At 59.2% G+C, this 18285-nt stretch overlaps 1 protein-coding gene across 6 annotated transcripts in view; it reads left to right on the top strand.

Annotated features, from left to right (window-relative positions):
• The window catches only part of NUMA1 (nuclear mitotic apparatus protein 1), a 66583-nt gene that overhangs the window by 40184 nt on the left and 8114 nt on the right, over window positions 1-18285 (top strand). For 4 of the 6 annotated variants that reach the window (XM_077341117.1, XM_077341118.1, XM_077341119.1 and 1 more), the window contains 12 exons: window positions 299-416; window positions 1635-1752; window positions 3373-3513; window positions 4752-4877; window positions 5195-8581; window positions 8782-8823; window positions 10846-10914; window positions 11660-11770; window positions 12244-12462; window positions 13533-13693; window positions 16237-16474; window positions 17456-17756. In XM_077341117.1, the coding sequence (XP_077197232.1) occupies window positions 299-416; window positions 1635-1752; window positions 3373-3513; window positions 4752-4877; window positions 5195-8581; window positions 8782-8823; window positions 10846-10914; window positions 11660-11770; window positions 12244-12462; window positions 13533-13693; window positions 16237-16474; window positions 17456-17756 (5031 nt within the window). The remainder of the gene's footprint in view (window positions 1-298; window positions 417-1634; window positions 1753-3372; window positions 3514-4751; window positions 4878-5194; window positions 8582-8781; window positions 8824-10845; window positions 10915-11659; window positions 11771-12243; window positions 12463-13532; window positions 13694-16236; window positions 16475-17455; window positions 17757-18285) is intronic. The other 2 variants (XM_077341122.1, XM_077341121.1) reach the window with 2 other exon arrangements.

The following is an 18285-nucleotide window of genomic DNA, read 5'->3' as shown; positions in this document are numbered from 1 at the left end:
CAGGGTCATCTAGTCCAACCCCCTGCACAGTGCAGGAACCCACAACTACCTGCCCACCTACAGTGACCCCAATTTCATGACCAAGTGATCCTCCCACCCCACCCCCCATGCCCCCAAACAAAAATTGAAGATTGGTGTCCAGAACTGTTGTTTTTTACACAGTCAGCCCATTCCAGGGGGATTTTTCGGGAACGAGAGTCCAGCCTTGTGTTTGGCGGCCGTGGCCGTGCCCGCTGGCAAGAGAGCTTCTTCAGCTGCTCACAGGTGTGTGTGTCTCTCTGTGGCTCTTCTGCTCCAGATACGCAGATCCTGGTGATGAAGCAGCGGATCGACCACCTGTCTCGCCTGCAGAAGAGCCAAGCGGCCGACCAGGTGGAGCCCAAGGAGATGGAGGAGCTCCGAGAAAGGAACGAAAGGTATTTGCCAAGCGCTCCTTACAAGAAACCCGCTGAGCTCTCCGCACGAACATTCCCCCCTGGCCGGCCTGCGTGCCGTCTCCTTGTCTCCTTGTCTTCTTTCTGTTCTATTTATATTTGTATGATTCACTTACTCCCCGATGGAGGCTTAAAGCAGTTTACATTTGTTCCCCTCTCCTCCATCTTGCCTTTACAACAGCCCTGTGGAGGTGGATTAGGCTGAGAGTGCATGATTAGCGCTCGGTGACCCCGCAAGGTCCACGGTGCGAGGAGGGAGGGTTTCAAACCCAGACTTCCCAGATATCCACCCGACCCTCTTAAGCACTGCCCTCCGTGGGGCCCTCTGGCTGCCCTAGGGATTGACCAGGATCTCTGGCTCGGGGATCTTCAGGGCCTCTCATCAGCCAAGATTTTAGTTGGGGTTTTTTCTCATGTTTTTGTTTCCTAAGTTTTGGCCCTTGAGTGACACAGAGTGTTGGACTGGATGGGCCATTGGGCTGATTGTGTTGGCCTGGATGGGCCATTGTCCTGATCCAACATGGCCTCTCTTATGTCCTTCTGTCTGGGGCAGGGATGCTCTGTCTTGGTGCTTGGAGGCAAGAGGAGGAGGACTTCTGGAGTTCTGGCCTCGCTGGTGGGATTCCTGATGGCCCCTGAGCTTGCGACACTGGGTGACGCAGACTAGATGGGCCACTGGCCTGATCCAGCAGGGCTTCTCTTATGTTCTTGTGCTTTGTCTCCTTGGTCCTGGGAGGCGGGGGGGACACAGTGGAAGGGCTTCTGGAGTTCTGGCCCCATTGGGGGACCTCCTGATTGCCTCTGGTTTTGGCCACCTGGTGAGAGATTGTTGGGCTGGATGGGCCCCTGGCCTGATGCAACATGGTTTTTCTTATGTTCTTAGGTGATCTTACTGCATATTGTGTTATTAGTTCTTCTTAATATATGTAAACCTTGAGGTGCTCTGCACTTGGAGCTGGTGGCTCAACCCCTGACCCTCTTCTTTCTGTTGGCTGCTAATTTGAAGTTTGCATCACAATGTGCCTTTCCCTTTTCTTTAAAAAGTTCTCTGTGTTGTGTATTTCATGTCATGCAGCTAATGAAAGTGGACTTTAGCCCTCAAACATATTGGTCATTAAGACACCCTGATACTCTGTGTGTTTTGCCCACCTCCCCTGGGTCAATTTCTGTTTTGAGCAGCGCCTCCTCTTTCTCCCTCAGTCTCCTCATGCGTCTACATGAGATCTTGAAGCAGTGTCAAGACCTGAAAACCGAAAAGGGCCAGATGGACCGGAAGATAAACCAGCTCTTGGAGGAGAACGGCGATCTCTCCTTCAAGGTAGGGGAATGTTCCCGTTTCCTGCAGTACTTGTGTAACCTCCAGGTTTGGGACAGGGGTGGCCAGGAAGTGGAGGGCCAGGCAAGGAAGGGATTTCTGAATAGAATAGAAGGATTATTATTATGTATTATTATTTAATTTATTAACCGCCACTCCCGAGTGGCTTGTGGCGGTTTACAAAAGTCCGATTAAAAACCCATTGAGACCCCCATTAAAATGGACTATCACAACATCGACAACAACAATCACAGCAGCAAGATGATGGAACCCTCAACCCCCCTTACCCTTCTACGAGAGGGAGGAGAAAGGAGAGACAAGTCAGAAATAGCATTCGTTGTTGACCTCAGTGGGACCCCAATTGCTCTTCCTGCACTAACCCGGCCTCAACCATAGACCTGGCGGAAGAGCTCCGTTTTACAGGCCCTGCGGAAGACAGAAAAGTCCCACAGGGCCCGCAGCTCACCGGGGAGCTCATTCCACCAGGTAGGGGACAGGTGTGCCTCTCTGGGGCTGGGAATTGGGCAGGGATTGAAGTAACCTTTGATTTCAGTGAAATGCTGTTGCACAACAGGGTGGTCTTTCTCTCGGGGCAGGGACTTTGAAGCAGGGACCAGGAGTTGGGTCTCTGGGGGAGGGGCCTCTTGCCTTTCATGTGCAAGTCTCCTGTGTGCTCTTCCCAGAGGGTCAGTGCCTTGCGCAAGTCATCTCTGGTGAATGTAGACTAACCCAAGATGAACTGATCTGCATTAGTAGAAACCCAGAGTCCAGGAGCAGCTTCAGGAATTCACAACCTTTGTGGCAGAGGATGAGCTTTCATAAGTCATGGCTCTCTTCTTCAGAATGGGAATCCACCTGTCCTCACCCCACAAGGCTGATGGATTTCCGTTCTGTACAGCCAAATGTCGTGCCTTCCAGGGAGAGAGATCAAAACAGGAGGCTGTGTTAGTCTGTCTGCAGCAGGGGCGAAGAGGCAGAGTGCAGGACAGCCTTTCTCAATCTTTTGACTGTGGAGGAACCCCTGATATACATTTTCAGGCTTCAGTGGCCCCCAGAAGTTATGTCCAGAAGTGGCACAGCCAGCCACAGCCTTTGCCCTTCTTTTGCTCCCTCCCCCTGCCTTTACTATTACTACTACTACTACTATGGTGGCTGTGCCTTCTGTAGGCCGGAAAGGAAGGCAGGAGCTGAGAAGATCCCCCACCATTCCACGACCAACTCCCCCCCCCCAGGTTTGATTTTTGCACCCCAGCCCTGCAGGCACAGGTGGCCAGTTCCCTCGCTTAAGGCCAAGCCGGTTTAGGCAGGAGGAGGAGGCCCTCGGGGTCCCTGTGCTCTTGGTTGGGAATCCCAGGTCCATCAGCACCTTCTAAACGAGCTTTTGAGAGTCAGCGTTCACTCCTTCAGCGATCTCATGCCCTGCCACAGGCTATGCTTGTCAGGGTCCTCCTGGGCTCTTGCTCTTTTCTTCTGCTGGAGATTAACTCAGTTACTTTTAAGGACCAGGCCACCGTGCCTTCTGCATTGGGGCGTGTGTGTGTGTGTGTGTGTGTGTGTGTGTGTGTCAGTGGTACTATTAAAGTCTCCAAAGTTGTTCCTCACCTCCCCCCTCTTTTGAGCCAGCTTCGGGAGTTGGCTAGCAACCTCATGGGACTGCAGGAAGCCATGAACGAACTCTCCACGGAACACAACACGGCACTTCGAGACTGGGAGGAAAGGAGGACTGTCCTGGAAAGCAACCTCCACCAAGCCCTGGGCGAGAAGGTTAGCATGCGGGAGAGGCTGGGGAAGCCATCCAACTCCACAGGACCTGTAACAGGAGCCGGGAGTGAGTGATCCCCTTCCCGAAACAGAGTCAGGGAGGAGAGGCCCCTCAGTGATTAAAGAGAACTTACACCTGTTCAGATGTAAGCTGCGTGTTTGCAAGCCTCCTCACGGGAGACCCCTCCCACGTTTTCCCTCCAGACCAGGCGGCAAGGGAAAACAAGTCAAACTTCTCCCCCTACTCCTCAGCTTGTCAATCACAGCAATCCACCCATCAAAGCACAGCGGTTGTCTTGGGGACTCAAACGTCCGTGCCCCCCTGAGCCCTGACATGCGTGTGTGTGTCTTTTAAAGTGAATTTCCACATTGCTATGCAGTAACACCACAACTTAAATGCATTTTGAATAAAAAATCAGCACTTGCGTGTTACTATGGAGAAACGCCACAATGATAAAGCATTCCTCCCCCGCCCTTTTTGGGATTCGTGGTGTTTCGGTCTCCGTTTATATTTGAGAGTCTGAACATGGTAGCTATACCCCGAAGAGTGATTGTGTGTGAACAGCAGGCTTAAAAACAAAGAGCAGGGATGCCTGGCAGACCAGGAGAGGGCTGCATCATCACATGCTCCCCCCCCCCCCCCAAATTCATTTACCTCTGCCAGAAAACAGGGACTGTGTTTTGCCTGCCCAATCCCAAAAAGACTGTGGACACTTTAGGGGAAATTTTATATTAACTTATGCAAAATAGCTTTGCGGTCCCACAGCAACACGGACTGCTCCATTAAAAAATATATATTCTTGGAGCAGGAAATGGAGAGGGGAGGGTGGGCGCGAGGGCAGACAAAACGCTATATGTGCTGGCAGGGGCTCATGGGAATTGTAGTCCATGGGCATCTGGAGAGCCACAGTCTGGCTACCCCTGTGGATAGGAGCAGACTGATGTGTGCAACTAACTTTGCACTGGCTCTTTGGAGGCTCTCTTGAGAACACTTCCTCCCTGCTTGCCTCCAGAACTGCGGCTGAACAGACTGAATGCCCCCCAGAAGAGGGAGTTAGTCTCTCTCCTCTCCAGTATGCAAGATGTTCCTCTTCACAATGCACCTATTACATGCCTCAAGTAGCCTGGTGCTGTGCAGCCTTGCATATTTCAACTCTGCCAGCAGTATTTAGGGTGGAGTAGGCCAAAGGGGATCAGGGGCTTTTTTCCCTTCTCTGAAAGGCTTATGTTCCCTTCCCCAGAAATGCTTGGAAGAGAAACTGGAGATTCTGCAGGGGAAGATCTCCTTGTTGGAGGACCAGCTGGCGAAGCTGAAGGAGAGCAGCTCTTCTCCGGGGACTGGAGAGGTCATGGGGAACGTCTTGCAGGTAGGAAGGAGCGGGGAGGAGATGCACAGGTGTGGAAGCACAGGAAATGCTGAGCTCTGGGCAGGTACCTTCAGTACTGGGGCCATCTCTGCTCTGGTGGGAGGGAAGATGGCTGCTCTGCTTCTAGCAGGCATAGGGGGCCGAAATCAGTATGCACCATGCTGTGTACCTACCCATTATCTGAGTGATTGACATACCCCCGCTCGAAGGACAGCGCAGAAGGCCCAGTGGCTGGGAAGGGTAGCTTTGTGGCCATAGTGGAGGGGAAGGGAACGCTGTGCTAATGGAAGTCTGTCCTGTCCTCTTTGTCCTGGCAGCTCGAAGACCTGAAGCAACAGGTGGCCAGCCTCCTTGGCCAGCAAGTGGAGCTCCAGGCCACCGTGGCCCGTGTGGAAGAGGAGAAGCGCCTGCTGGAAGCCACGCTCCAGACCGACCGGGGCAACTTCGAGGAGGAGAAGCTCCAGCTGACCGGCCTCCTCTCCAGCATGCAGAACTCCACCTCGGAGCTCTCTCAGGCCAAGCAGAAGCTGGAGCAGGACAGCCAGGCAGAAGCAGAGCGCTTGACGGCCCAGGTGAACACCCTGACCACCGAGATAGCCAAGCTGACGGGCTTCCTTTGCCAGAAGGACCAGGAGCTGTTGGCCTGGCACCAGCAGGCAGAAGCCGAGAAGAGCCAGAACAGCCGGCGGGTGGAAGAGCTGCAGCAAAAGGAGCAGGCAGCCCGGGCAGCTATGCAGGAGCTGAGCCTCCAGGTGGATCAGCTGAACAGCTCCCTGAAGCAAAGCAAGGAAGCCCTGGGGCGGGTGGAGGCCGCGGGCCAAGAAGAGCGCCGCAGGGCTGACCAGGAGCTGGGGCTGGCACGGAGGAGGCTGGAGGAGGCGGAAGCGGAGCGGTCCTCTCTGGCTAGCCGCCTGCAGGCCCTGGAGGGAGCCCGGGATGCCTCCGCCATAGAGGCCCAGCGGGAGAAATCAGAGCTGGGCCAGAAGGTCCGGGAGCTGGAGGCCAGGATCGTGGCCCTCGGGGCCCAGTGCCAGCAGAGCGAGGCCCAGGCGGGGATGGTGCCGGCTCTGAAAGGGCAGCTGCGGGAGGCCCAGCAGAGGCTGGCCGAGAGGGAGAAGCTGAGCAAGGAGAACGCCCGCCTGCAGGAGCGCCTCCTGGTGCTGGAGGAGTCTGTCCGCAACACGGAAGGCATCCTGGAGGACGAGAAGAGGAGGGCGGCCGAGTCCCTGGAAGGCAACCTGCGGCGCATTGCGGACCTGGAGGAGCAGCTCCAGGAGCTGACCAAGCACCACGATCAGGCGCAGCGGGAAATGAGCGGGGAGAAGGCCAGGCGGCTGGGGGAGCTCCCCTCGGGGGCTGGAGGTCGGCAGGGCCAGCTGGAGGAGAGGCTCCAGGCCCTGGAGCAAGACCGAGAACAGGCCGGCCAGCAGCTGCAGGCCGAGCGGGAGAAAGCGGCCGCAGCGGAAGCGCAGCTGAAGCAGTTGAAGAGCAAGTACCAGGAAGCGCAAGCCACGCTGCAGGCCCAGGCCTCCCGCGCTCTGGCTCAGGCCCAGGAAAGGGAGAGTGCAGAGGAGACGCTCCGGGCGGAGGTGGCCTCTTGGCGGGAGAAGCTGGCCGCGGCAGCCCAGGAGGCAGGCCAGAGCCTGGCAAGAGCGAAGGAGGAGGAGGAGCGCAAGGCCGCCCTGGCCCTGGAAGGCCTCGCCAAAGAGCTGGCAGCGGAAAGAGAGGGCAGAGCTGCGCTGGAGGCTCGGCTGCAGCAGCTCCGGGAGCGGAGCCACAAAGACCTGGCCGCGGCAGAGGGCAGCCTCTCCAGCGCCAGGTCTGCCGTCAAGGAAAGGGAGCAGGAGGTGGAGCAGCTGGCCAGCCAGGTGAAGTCTCTGAAAGGGAAGCTGGAGGAAGCCGCCGTGCAGCAGAGGCGAGAGCTGGCCACGCGGGACGGGGAAGCCCAGCGGCTGGCCGGAGAGCAGGAGCGGACCCGAGCGGAGCTGGCTGCGGAGAAGGCCGGCCGGGCCGCCCTGGAGGTGCAGCTGCAGAACGTCACCAACGAGCTGAGGGTGGAGGTCTCCGGGCTCCAGGAGGAGGTGGCCCGGGCCCAGGCTGCGGCGGAGGAGAAGGAGCGGGAGCTGGATGAGCTGCGGGTGAAGAACGTCTCCCGCGACGAGGAGCTGCGGGACCTGCAGAAGACGGTGCAGAAGCTGAAGAGCGAACTGGCCTCGCTGGAGGCACTGAAGGAGCGGGCGGCCAAGGCGGAGGGGGAGCTGCAGGGCTTCCTGGAGGGGGCCAGGGCCCGGGAGGCGGAGCTGGACGGCATCAGAGCCACCCTGGGGGCCAAGGACCTGCTGCTCCAGAAGCTGGAGGGAGAGAAGCGGCGCCAGGAGCAGGAGGCGGCCGCCGGCCGGGAGCTCTGCGACAAGAAGCAGAAGGAGTGCGAGGCGCTTCGCGGCCGGCTGGAGAGGCTGGAGCACCAGAGCGAGGAGCAGAGCGGGGCTGTGGCCAAGCTGGAGCAAGCGGCAGCCTCGTCCGAGCAGCGGCAGGCGGCCGAGGTCGAGGCCTTGCGACGGGAAGTGGCGCAGCACAAGGAGAGGTCTGCAGAGCTGGAGAAGCTCTTGGCCGCCGCCCGGTCCGTGCAGGCCAGCTCCACCGAGAAGCTGAAACGGGAGCTCCTGGAGAAAGGGAAGGAGCTGGCCCAGAGCCGGGAGGCTGCGGCGGGGGCCGAGAAGGAGCTGGCCGCCCTGCAGGAGAAAGGCAAGGCCGAGGAGAGCTGGAAGGAGCAGATGTCCCGCTGCCTCCAGGATGCCGAGCGGAAGAACAGCCTCCTCGGCAGCCTGGAGAAGGAGCTCTCCCTCACGCGCCGGCAGCTGCTGGAGAAGGAGGTGGAGAGCAAGGAGATGCGGCGGCTGGCCGTGGCCGAGTCGGAGAAGAGCAAGAAGCTGGAGGAGCGGCTGCGGCTGCTGCAGTCGGAGATGGCCACGGCCGCCTCCAGGGCCGCCGAGAGGTGCTCCGCCATGAAGGCCGAGGCCCAGGACTCCCAGAAGCAGGCGGAGGAGCTGCGCGGCTCCTTGGAGGCCCAGAAGAAGGAGCTGGGCGCCCTGGCCAAGCGCGAGGAGGACCTCCGCAAGGAGCTCCGGCCCGCCCAGGAGAAGGCCTTCCAGAAGGAGCAGGCCCTGCTGGCCGTGCAGCAGGAGCTGGCCGGCGCCCAGGCCACGCTCGGGGAGCTGATGCCCGTCAAGCGCCTCTACCAGCAGCTGCAGGCCGAGCAGGCGGCCCAGAAGAGCCAGCACCAAGAGGAGCGGGAGCGGCTACTCCGGGAGTCCCGGGCCCTGCAGGCGGAGCTGGCCCGCGCCCGGCAGGAGCTGGGGGAACTCCTCCCCCTCAGGGAGGGGCTCTCGGAGCAGGAGCGCCGCCTGCAGCAGCTGCAGGCGGAGAAGGCCAGCTACACGCAGAACCTGGCTGCCCTGCAGCAGGCCCACGCCAAACTGGCCGGAGAGAACCAGGCCCTGGTGGAGGAGGCCAGCCGCGGGCAGCAGCGCCTGGACACGGAGCTGGCCCAGGCCAGGCAACAGCACGCCCAGCAGCTGGAGGACGCCCGGCGGGAGGCGGAGAAGCGGGTGGCCGTCTGCAAGCAGGAGGCCGAGGAGGCCCGGAGGAAGCTGGAGGGGGAGACGGCCCAGTCCGAGGAGGCCAGGCAGAAGCTGCTGGTGCAGGTAAGGCCCCAAAGGGGGCGGGGGGGGGGAGGGGAAACGAAGGCCTCTCTGCGGGCCCAGTTTGGCTGGTGGTGGAGAGAAAGGCTGCTGGGGGCACCCTTTCCTACATCCCTTCCCTCTGCTGCCAGCCTTCCCCACCATGTCTTTGGAGCTGGGGTGTGCTCACCTGGGCCTTCCTTGTCCCCTTCCCCCTCCTGCAGGTGGAGCAGCTAGAGCGGTGCCAGAAAGAGATGGCGAAGCAGGTAACGCATGCCAGGGGTCGGCTGCTTAAACGGTGACCGCGCACGGGCTCAGCTGCTGCTCTGGCTGCTGCTTCCCCTGCACCACGGCTGCCGCCACCCCTTGGGAACGGTTTGCGGTGGGGGGCTCGCGGAGGACAAGCCGGGAGTGCGCTGGTTTTGCTCCCCAGTCAGGAGGCCGAGGCCAGGGGGGCGTCTGGCGTGTGCCCAAGCAGGGCTCCGCTCTCCCTAAGCAGCCGCTGCCTGCCTCACCACGCTGCGCCTTTTGCCCAGGGGGCTCCACGTCCAGGTCAGCGTCCCTTTTCTTCTCTTACGTAGCGTGATAGTTGGGAAGAGGCAAAAGCCAGCGAGCACAGCTCTCTGTCCGCAAGGCAGACGGCAAGCAGTGTGGCAAACGGGGGCTAAGAGACGGGGCTCCCGAAGTACTCCAGCAAGCAGGCCTTAGCGGGCATCCTGCATAGCCCAGTCTCCCCCAGTCCTGGCCAGACTCCTACCCTCCCGACAGCTGGCAGAGAGGAACTGGGGGTTCTCAGAAGGCCTCACTCTGCAGGGACTGCAGGACTTTGAGTCCAGGGGCACCTTAAAGACCAACAAAGTTTTATCCATAGTATACTAGAGGCCAAGCCCATCGCATTCAGGAATACAGCAGGCACTAGATAAGGGGGGGGGGTGGAGGGCATGAACTCTGTGGATGGCCTCTCCCTCCCCCCAGGACCTGGGAAGGCTGCAGGCAGCTGTTTGGGAACTCACTAGCAGGGGCAGCTCTCAGGGATATGCAGCCCTCAAACCTCAGAGGGAAGTAGAAGGAGGAGGGGGTGGCCAGTGATGGGGCACGGAAGGCGATTGGCTGGCTGCTGGACAGACAGGCAAGCCGGTTGGAGGAGGAGGCAGTCAGGGGCGGGACAGCCACCCTGAGTGGGTGTATCGAGAGCAAACCAGCTTCAGTTTGAACAGTGGAATCATCATCCAGTTGCTTGCCATGTTGTGGTTGATCACAGAGGGGCAAACGCTCTGCCACAGAGGAAAACCCTGCCCCCCCTTGTGGGTTTTGGGGAGAAAGTGGGGGCCTGGCTCCTGTCCTGAACTGGTTCCTGGCTCTTTGTCGAGTTGAAGGAACATCTGCGCTCTGCATGTGCCCCATCCCAGTGGCTGCAATGGTGCTAACTGCCTCGCCCTGCTCTGCTTCCAAAAACTACTAAACCCGCCTCGTTGCTCACCCGCAGCATGTGCCTTGCTGGTTCAGTTGGGGGGGGAAGGTCATGGCACAGGGATCCTGCCTCTTTCCTGGGCAGAACACCTGGGGACCATTTGCTCTTTTTGGGCCTGGCCCTGGCAAAAAAAAAACCTGTGTGTGTTTGTACATAAATCTATGCAATAATACAATCAAGGAAACATTATGGGTCCAATTTATTGTCCAGTCCCTGGAAGCCAAAATAGAAATTCTCTGTAATCCTCTCTGGACAGGATTCCGGTACAACATAGCCTGTTTCAGGTCCTTCTTCAGCAGTGTTTGCCAGGTATAAGGAGACAGGCTCACAGTGGCTTGTGCCTCAGCTCTCAGTTGAGCAACTGCAGGGGGCATTTTCCCTGTGTCTAGACAAGCTTGAAAATGGGGAGCCGTGCCTGGTGAAATCTCCACAGACTGGGACTTGTCAGTGAGGTGGGACCTGAGAGCTGCCTGCCTGAGAGTTTTCCGCCTGCCTCTCACCAGCATTGCCATGGCCTGGGTGGCCCCACCATTGGAGGCTAAGCAGGGCGAGCTCTGGCTGGCTCTTGAGGGAGGAGCACCAAGGACACCCCCCGGGTTGCTCTGCAGAGGCAGGCACTGGGAAGCCACCTCAGTCCCTCTCTCAGTTTGGCATAGAGCAGAATGATTGGATTCTATGAAGCAGCAGATTGTTTCCGTGTGGCTCGCCATCCCTGCTGCCCGGTGTGGTTTGGCTGGGGAGCCATTGGAGGTGGCCAAGCAGCAGGAAGGGGCGGGGCTGGGATAACCGCTCTTCTGTGTCCGTCCGTCCCCTCCAGGCCGAGGAGCTCAAGCAGAAGCTCAGTCAGCAAGACAAAGCCGGTCGGGCCCAGCAGCAGAAGGCCAAGGTGAGCCTCGGGGGCAGGGGGGTGGGGAGCCAATGTCCAGCGTGGGGACTTGGCTTTGGAGCCTGCCTGTTAAATCCCAGGGATTCAGTGGGACAGGAAGTGCTCTGCATGGGAGTCACTGGAAGTCTTCAAGCAAAGGCTGGATGCACACTTTTCTTGGATGCTTTAGGATGCTTTGGGCTAGTCCTGCGTTGAGCAGGGGGTTGGACTAGATGGCCTGTATGGCCCCTTCCAACTCTATGATTCTATGATTCATAACCCGTAGCATGAGGCTGTTGGGTTTCTGAGGTGAGAAACCCCCAAGCACTGATTAAGGGGTGCAGCCAGTGGCTGGTCTGCTGTCATGGGGAGGAGCAGCATGCTGGGCAGAACGTCCTTGGCAGAGGCTCTGCTTGAGAACAGCATGTCAGGAGTCGATGCCTGAAGCATAGGAAGGCTGCCGTACGGAAATGCTGTGTACTTTCCACATTTGTGATTGTCTGATAAGCTGGCCACGCCCTATTGTAACATTGTTTGATGTCTTTCCCCCTCCAAGGAGTTTGGGGTGGCATCACGTGGCTCCTTCCCTCCCTCTGGGGAGGCCCCAGAAATGAGCTATCGTCCTGGGAGTCCCAGTTTGATAGAGTTGTGTGTCTTTTCTGTTGTTGTCCTGCAGATTGAAATGCAACAAGGGTGCCGTTTCAGTTTTTGCTTTGGCTTCCATATCGTAAGAACTTTCAAAACTTTCTCCCTCAAAATTCGATAGGTGCGTGAACAGGAGCTGCAGAAGGAACTCGACCGGCAGAACGAGAAGATGGCTGATCTCCAGGAACAGCTGACCGAAAAGGAACAAGCAGCGGAGCATTATAAGGGCCAGGTACAGAGACTATACCTGCCTCTTGGGGTGGGGGAAGAGGATGAGGATGCTATCTCACAACGAACCATCCCTCTGCTAACCTACCTGGGCCCTCCTGTCCCCTTTGGAGACCCAACCTCTGTTCCCCCCGACATCTGAAGCTAGATAAGTGGCAACCTACAAAAAGGCCCTGACACCAAATTTTGGAATTCCCTCCCTGGGAGATTCGTCTGTCTCCCTCCGTTGGCAACTCAGCGGGTGCCGACATTTTTGTTTGGTGTGACGTGCCCCCGGTAACCGTTACTGGCCTTCCAGTAGATGAGGGGGTGGAGGGACTACTCATCAAGTTTGCAGATGACACCAAATTGGGAGGCCTGGCAAATACTCCGGAAGATAGAGACGGAGTGGAACGTGCCCCGCCGAGCCTTCCACGTCCTGCGGTTAACTCCGGGGTCCCCTGCGTGACCTGCTGGCCTCTCTGCCTCCCCCGCCAGATGGAGAAGGCCAAAACGCACTACGATGCCAAGAAGCAGCAGAACCAGGAGCTCCTGCAGAAGCTGAAGGGCCTGGAGCAGCTCGAGAAAGAGAACGCGGAGCTGAAGGCGGAGTCGGAGCGCCTGGCCCAGGAGCTTCAGCGCACCGCCCTGCAAGCCAAGGAGTCAGAGCTCAGCTGCAAGAGTCTCACCAGCCGGGTCCACAGCCTGGAGGCGCAGGTAGGCCTCGCGCCGCTCTCCCTCTTTGGCCCGGCTGCATTGGCTGGAATGGGGCGGGGGGGGGGGCAAGCCACCCGCCAGAGTTGCTTTTCACGGCCTTTTTGCTGAGACCGTTGAGCTGCCTTGGTCTGCACTCCCATGGCGTGAGGGGCAGGTGCCCCTGAATGGCCGGCTCAGTGAGTGGCGGCCGTGTGGAAAAGGCGCATGGCATTTTGCCGATGGTCAGGAAGGGAATGGGGAAGAAGCAGCAGCAGCAGCAGCAGGGGCTGGTTTTTTATGCCCCGTTTTTCACTTCCCCAAGGAGTCCCAAAGACCTTTCCCTTCCTTCCCCCACAACAGACACTCTGGGAGGAGGTAGGAGGAGCCAAGAGAGCTCTGAGAGAACTGGGACTGGCACAAGGGGGTGCTGGGTCATAAATGTCTTTATGTAGTTTAGATTATTTTTATTCTGAACTTTTGCAATGCACCCTTGGGACCTTTAGGTGTAGGTGTGGGAGAATGGATGGATGGATGGGTAGATAAATAGATAAAGTAAAAAATGTTCAGGCTTTGGAGAGTCGGGCATCCCAGCCAGTCTTCTGTATATTTCATTTATTTATTTCTCATGGGATTTCTATTCCCCCATTCCCAAAGGCTCGCATGCAGCCAGATGGGTTAAGAGCAGCGACCTTTTATCTGGAGAGCTGGATTTGGTTCTCCACTCCTCTTCCACATGCAGCCAGCTTGGGGCCATTCGCAGTTCTCTTAGAGCTGTTCTCACAGACCTGTATCAGCCGCACTCACCTCACAGGACGTCTGGCACGGGGAGAAGAAGGGCAAGGTGTTTGTAACCCACTTTGCAACTCCTTCAAGTAGTGAAACGTTGGGCATTGAAAATCCAGCTCTTCTTGAGTATTAAGAATCCAGCTCACGTCTTCCACTGTTGTAGGGGCTTCCAAATGTTTTCTTCAAAAATAAAAAAGGTTGCATCGGGGAGCTTGGCTCTCGGCCAGGAGCCCTTCTGCTTCCTCGGTGCCGGGCCGCCTGCCAGTCTGCACCCTCACCTGCACATTTGCCCAACTGAAACGCAGGTGGAGTTTGCCGACCGGCAGCTGCGGAACAAGGGCAAGTTGCAGGTGGCCACGGAGACACTGAAGCATCGCGAGGGCTCCCGGCAGGACTCAGCAGACATCAGCACAGACAGCCTGGAATGGAGCACCAGCGAGGAAGCTCCGCCCATCAACTCCACCAGGTACGCCCCCCCCCCCTCCAGGCCTCCCCAGAGCTACAGAGCCTCCGCTTGACCTCCTCAGGGGCAAGAGCTGGCGAGAGAGGCCGGGCAGCAGTGGGGCAGAGGAGAGGACACGCAGTGATGGGTTTAAACTACAAGTACAACAATATAGGCTAGATATCAGGACAAAAATTTTCACAGAGTAGTTCAGCAGTGGAATAGGCTGCCTAAGGAGGTGGTGAGCTCCCCCTCACTGGCAGTCTTCAAGCAAAGGTTGGATACACACTTTTCTTGGATGCTTTAGGATGCTTAGGGCTGACCCTGCGTTGAGCAGGGGGTTGGACTAGATGGCCTTTGTGGCCCCTTCCCACTCTAGGATTCTAGGAGTCTAGTCCAGCAGTGGAATGGGCTGCCTGAGGAGGTGGGGAGCTCCCCCTCACTGGCCGTCTTCAAGCAGCGGCTGGACAGATCCTTCTCCTGGATGCTGGAGGCTGATCCTGCACTGAGCAGGGGGTGGGACTAGATGGCCTCTATGGACCTTCCCACTCTAGGATTCTAGGAGTCTAGTTCAGCAGTGGAAGGGGCTGCCTGAGGAGGTGGGGAGCTCCCCCTCACTGGCCGTCTTCAAGCAGGGGCTGGACAGATCCTTCTCCTGGATGCTGGAGGCTGATCCTGCACTGAGCAGGGGGTGGGACTACATGGCCTGGATGGCCCCTTCCCACTCTGGGATTCTAGGAGTCTAGTTCAGCAGGGGAAGGGGCTGCCTAAGGAGGTGGGGAGCTCCCCCTCACTGGCCGTCTTCAAGCAGCGGCTGGACAGATACTTCTCCTGGATGCTTGAGGCTGACCCTGCACTGAGCAGGGGGTGGGACTAGATGGCCTTCATGGCCCCTTCCCACTCTAGGATTCTAGGAGTCTAGTTCAGCAGGGGAAGGGGCTGCCTAAGGAGGTGGGGAGCTCCCCCTCACTGGCAGTCTTCAAGCAGCGGCTAGACAGATCCTTCTCCTGGATGCTTGAGGCTGATCCTGCACTGAGCAGGGGGTGGGACTAGATGGCCTGCATGGCCCCTTCCCACTCTAGGATTCTAGGAGTCTAGTTCAGCAGTGGAAGGGGCTGCCTCAGGAGGTGGGGAGCTCCCCCTCACTGGCCTTCTTCAGGCAGCGGCTGGACAGATCCTTCTCCTGGATGCTTGAGGCTGACCCTGCACTGAGCAGGGGGTGGACTAGATGGCCTGCATGCCCCTTCCCACTCTGGGATTCTAGGAGTCTAGTTCAGCAGTGGAAGGGGCTGCCTAAGGAGGTGGGGAGCTCCCCCTCACTGGCCGTCTTCAAGCAGCGGCTGGACAGATCCTTCTCTGGATGCTGGAGGCTGATCCTGCACTGAGCAGGGGTGGGACTAGATGGCCTGCATGGCCCCTTCCCCACTCTAGGATTCTATGGGTCTAGTTCAGCTGTGGAAGGGGCTGCCTAAGGAGGTGGGGAGCTCCCCCTCACTGGCCGTCTTCAAGCAGGGGCTGGACAGATCCTTCTCCTGGATGCTGGAGGCTGATCCTGCACTGAGCGGGGGGTGGGACTAGATGGCCTTTGTGGTTCCTTCCCACTCTAGGATTCTAGGAGTCTAGTTCAGCCATGGAAGGGGCTGCCTAAGGAGGTGGGGAGCTCCCCCTCCCTGGCCGTCTTCAAGCAGCGGCTGGACAGATCCTTCTCCTGGATGCTGGAGGCTGATCCTGCACTGAGCAGGGGGTGGGACTAGATGGCCTGCATGGCCCCTTCCCACTCTAGGATTCTAGGAGTCTAGTTCAGCCGTGGAAGGGGCTGCCTAAGGAGGTGGGGAGCTCCCCCTCACTGGCCGTCTTCAAGCAGCGGCTGGACAGATCCTTCTCCTGGATGCTGGAGGCTGATCCTGCACTGAGCAGGGGGTGGGACTAGATGGCCTGCATGGCCCCTTCCCACTCTAGGATTCTAGGAGTCTAATTCAGCAGTGGAAGGGGCTGCCTAAGGAGGTGGGGAGCTCCCCCTCACTGGCAGTCTTCAAGCAGCGGCTGGACAGATCCTTCTCCTGGATGCTTGAGGCTGATCCTGCCTTGAGCAGGGGGTGGGACTAGGTGGCCTCTTTTGCCCCTTCCCACTCTAGGATTCTAGGAGTCTAGTTCAGCAGTGGAAGGGGCTGCCTAAGGAGGTGGGGAGCTCCCCCTCACTGGCAGTCTTCAAGCAGCGGCTGGACAGATCCTTCTCCTGGATGCTGGAGGCTGATCCTGCGTTGAGCAGGGGGTGGGACTAGATGGCCTCTATGGCCCCTTCCCACTCTATGGTTCTATGATTAAAGGCCGTCTAGTGGTAGAGCCTGTGCTTTCGGCCTGCAGGAGGCCCCGGGATCAAGCCCTCTCATGGCCATAGTTGATGGGAAAGACCTCTGCCTGAGCCCCGGTGAGCTGCTGCCGGTCAGAGTAGGCGACGCCAGCGGTGATCGAGTGTCGGATCCCGCATAAAGCAGCTTCACGTGTGTGTGCAGCACTGGTCAGTTGTGAGTCCGTGTCCCTCCTTTTGTGTTCTCGTTTCCCCACAGGAAGACCCGCCGCTCCCTCTCCGAATCGGGGACAGCGGAGCCCCTGAAGGCCGCGCACCAGCTGCCCCGCAAAGTGGAGTCCTTGGAGAGCCTGTACTTCACCCCCATCCCCACCCGGGCGCGCTCCAAGCTCGGGACCAGCATCGATTCCATGGGTGATGTTTCCTTCGAGTCGGGGCGGAAGAGCCTCTCCAGTCGCCGGCGCACCACCCAGGTGATCAACATCACTATGATCAAGGTAACGCTGGGTGGGGGTGGGGGTGGGGGTGGGGGTGTGGGGAGGAGCAGAGGTATTTCTGTAGCCAGGCGAGGGGTGGCAGCTTGCCATGGCCTGCCTCTGCATCCTGGCCCCTGCTGCTCCTTGGAAGAACTCCCACCCACCTCCTTGGAGGTCTCCCTTCCTTCCTTCCATCCATCCATCCATGGGCTAGCCAGGGCTTCCTAGATCTGAGGGGACTGAGCTTGCCTGGGCTCAGGGATCGAGGCATTCGTGGGAGCACCCAGAGGGCACCCAGTGGCTTCTCCACGTGCCTCCTGAGAGCCAGGCGACAAACTGTGGTCTTGAAAGGCTCAGGTCTCCACTGGCCACAGCCTACAGGCCGTGGGGAACGTATTGCAAAGAGAGAGAGACCCCCCAATGGGCTCAGAATGGTACTTCATAGAAGGTCTCTCCGCACCCCCCCCCCCCGGCCCTTTTCCTGTGTGGAAATCGTGCTGGAAGTAGGGCCTCCGTTCCCAGGTGGCCCCTGGAAAGCTCCAGAAACGGCAGCCCCCCTGCAGATGGCAAATACCAGACTGCGGATCTCCAGACCGCAGCCGTCCCTTCCCTTGGAGGTGGGCCCTGGGCCTCTGCAGCCTCCTAAGAGCCGCCCCCTCCCTCAAGGCTCCCCTTCCTCAGGCCCTGGAATTTCCCAGCCAGGGGTGGGCAGCCCTCCCTGGGCAGGAGTTGTGGCTGATTCTGCTGCTCCACTTGGAAGGTGTGCAGCTGTGGGGGACAGGGGGGGCCTCCGGGAACCCGGACTGAAGCCATGGCTGGCCTTGTGGGCCTCTGGAGTGTGAGGGGCCCAAAAGAGGCAAAACAAGCCCTGCAGAGAAGTGCGTGGGCCAGAGAAGGGAGACGGTTGCATGAGCGCAGCCTTTGCCTGCAGGGGGGAGGAGTGTCCGCAGCCCTGCCTGCCGGGAGCTCCAAGCGAAATCTCCCCCTTGTGCTTCTCCGCAGAAGGATCCTGAGCCGGAGACGCCCCCCAGCGCCGGCGCCTCCTTCTTCAGCGTGCCGTCCTCTGAGGGGTCTCAGGCCAGCGCCCCCAGCCAAGAGTCGGTCAAGACGCGCCTGCGCTCGGCAGCCACCTCCTCCACCCGCTCGCTGGCCAGCCTCCCCTCCCAGGAGTCCCTCGCCAGGCTCAGCGCCTCCTCCCCTGATGACGCAGCGGCCCACGCAGCACTGATGAGCTTGCCCGGCTACCGGCCCACCACCCGCAGCTCCCTGAGGCGCTCTGGGGTCGCAGGGGCCAGCGCTGGCGGTGAGTGGGGCCGGGCTGAGCACACCCTTCCTGCTGCAGGAACATGACTGACCCGTGGAAGGAGGGCCGGTCGGCTGTGGGGACCGAAGGGGACCTTTTATCTGGAGAGCCAGGTTCAGTAGGCAGCCTCTGAACCCCAGAGCCAGGAGAGAGAATCGGGGGGAAGGCCTCAGCCACCCAGAGAGACAGAAAAATTGTCTGGCCTACTATGTCAAGTTGTGTGCTGGACTAGATGGGCCTGACCCCGCAGGGTCCCTGGTCTGTTCTTGAGTCAGCGGAATCCACTCAGCTGAGCCAGGCTTGCTGGGGATGTCCCGCCTCACTGCAGCCCCCAGCCCCGTGATGCCTCTTGAGTGGACACACCCAGCCGCAAGCCTTATGTTGGGGGGGGGGGTCACTGGCCAGTGGCCATCTGGAGCCTCTGTGGCGATTCCTCTGGGTCACCGGACCAGTCTCTCTCTGTCTTGGCTCCTCCTGCAGTGCTGGAATTCCGTGCGGATCTCATACTGGGGGTCTTCTGGGGCTTGCT

The sequence above is a fragment of the Paroedura picta genome, chromosome 6 (assembly GCF_049243985.1).
Source record: "Paroedura picta isolate Pp20150507F chromosome 6, Ppicta_v3.0, whole genome shotgun sequence".
NCBI classification, from domain to species: Eukaryota; Metazoa; Chordata; class Lepidosauria; order Squamata; family Gekkonidae; genus Paroedura; species Paroedura picta.
Note: the sequence above shows the minus strand (reverse complement) of the source record. Positions and strands in the feature narration are given on the sequence as shown.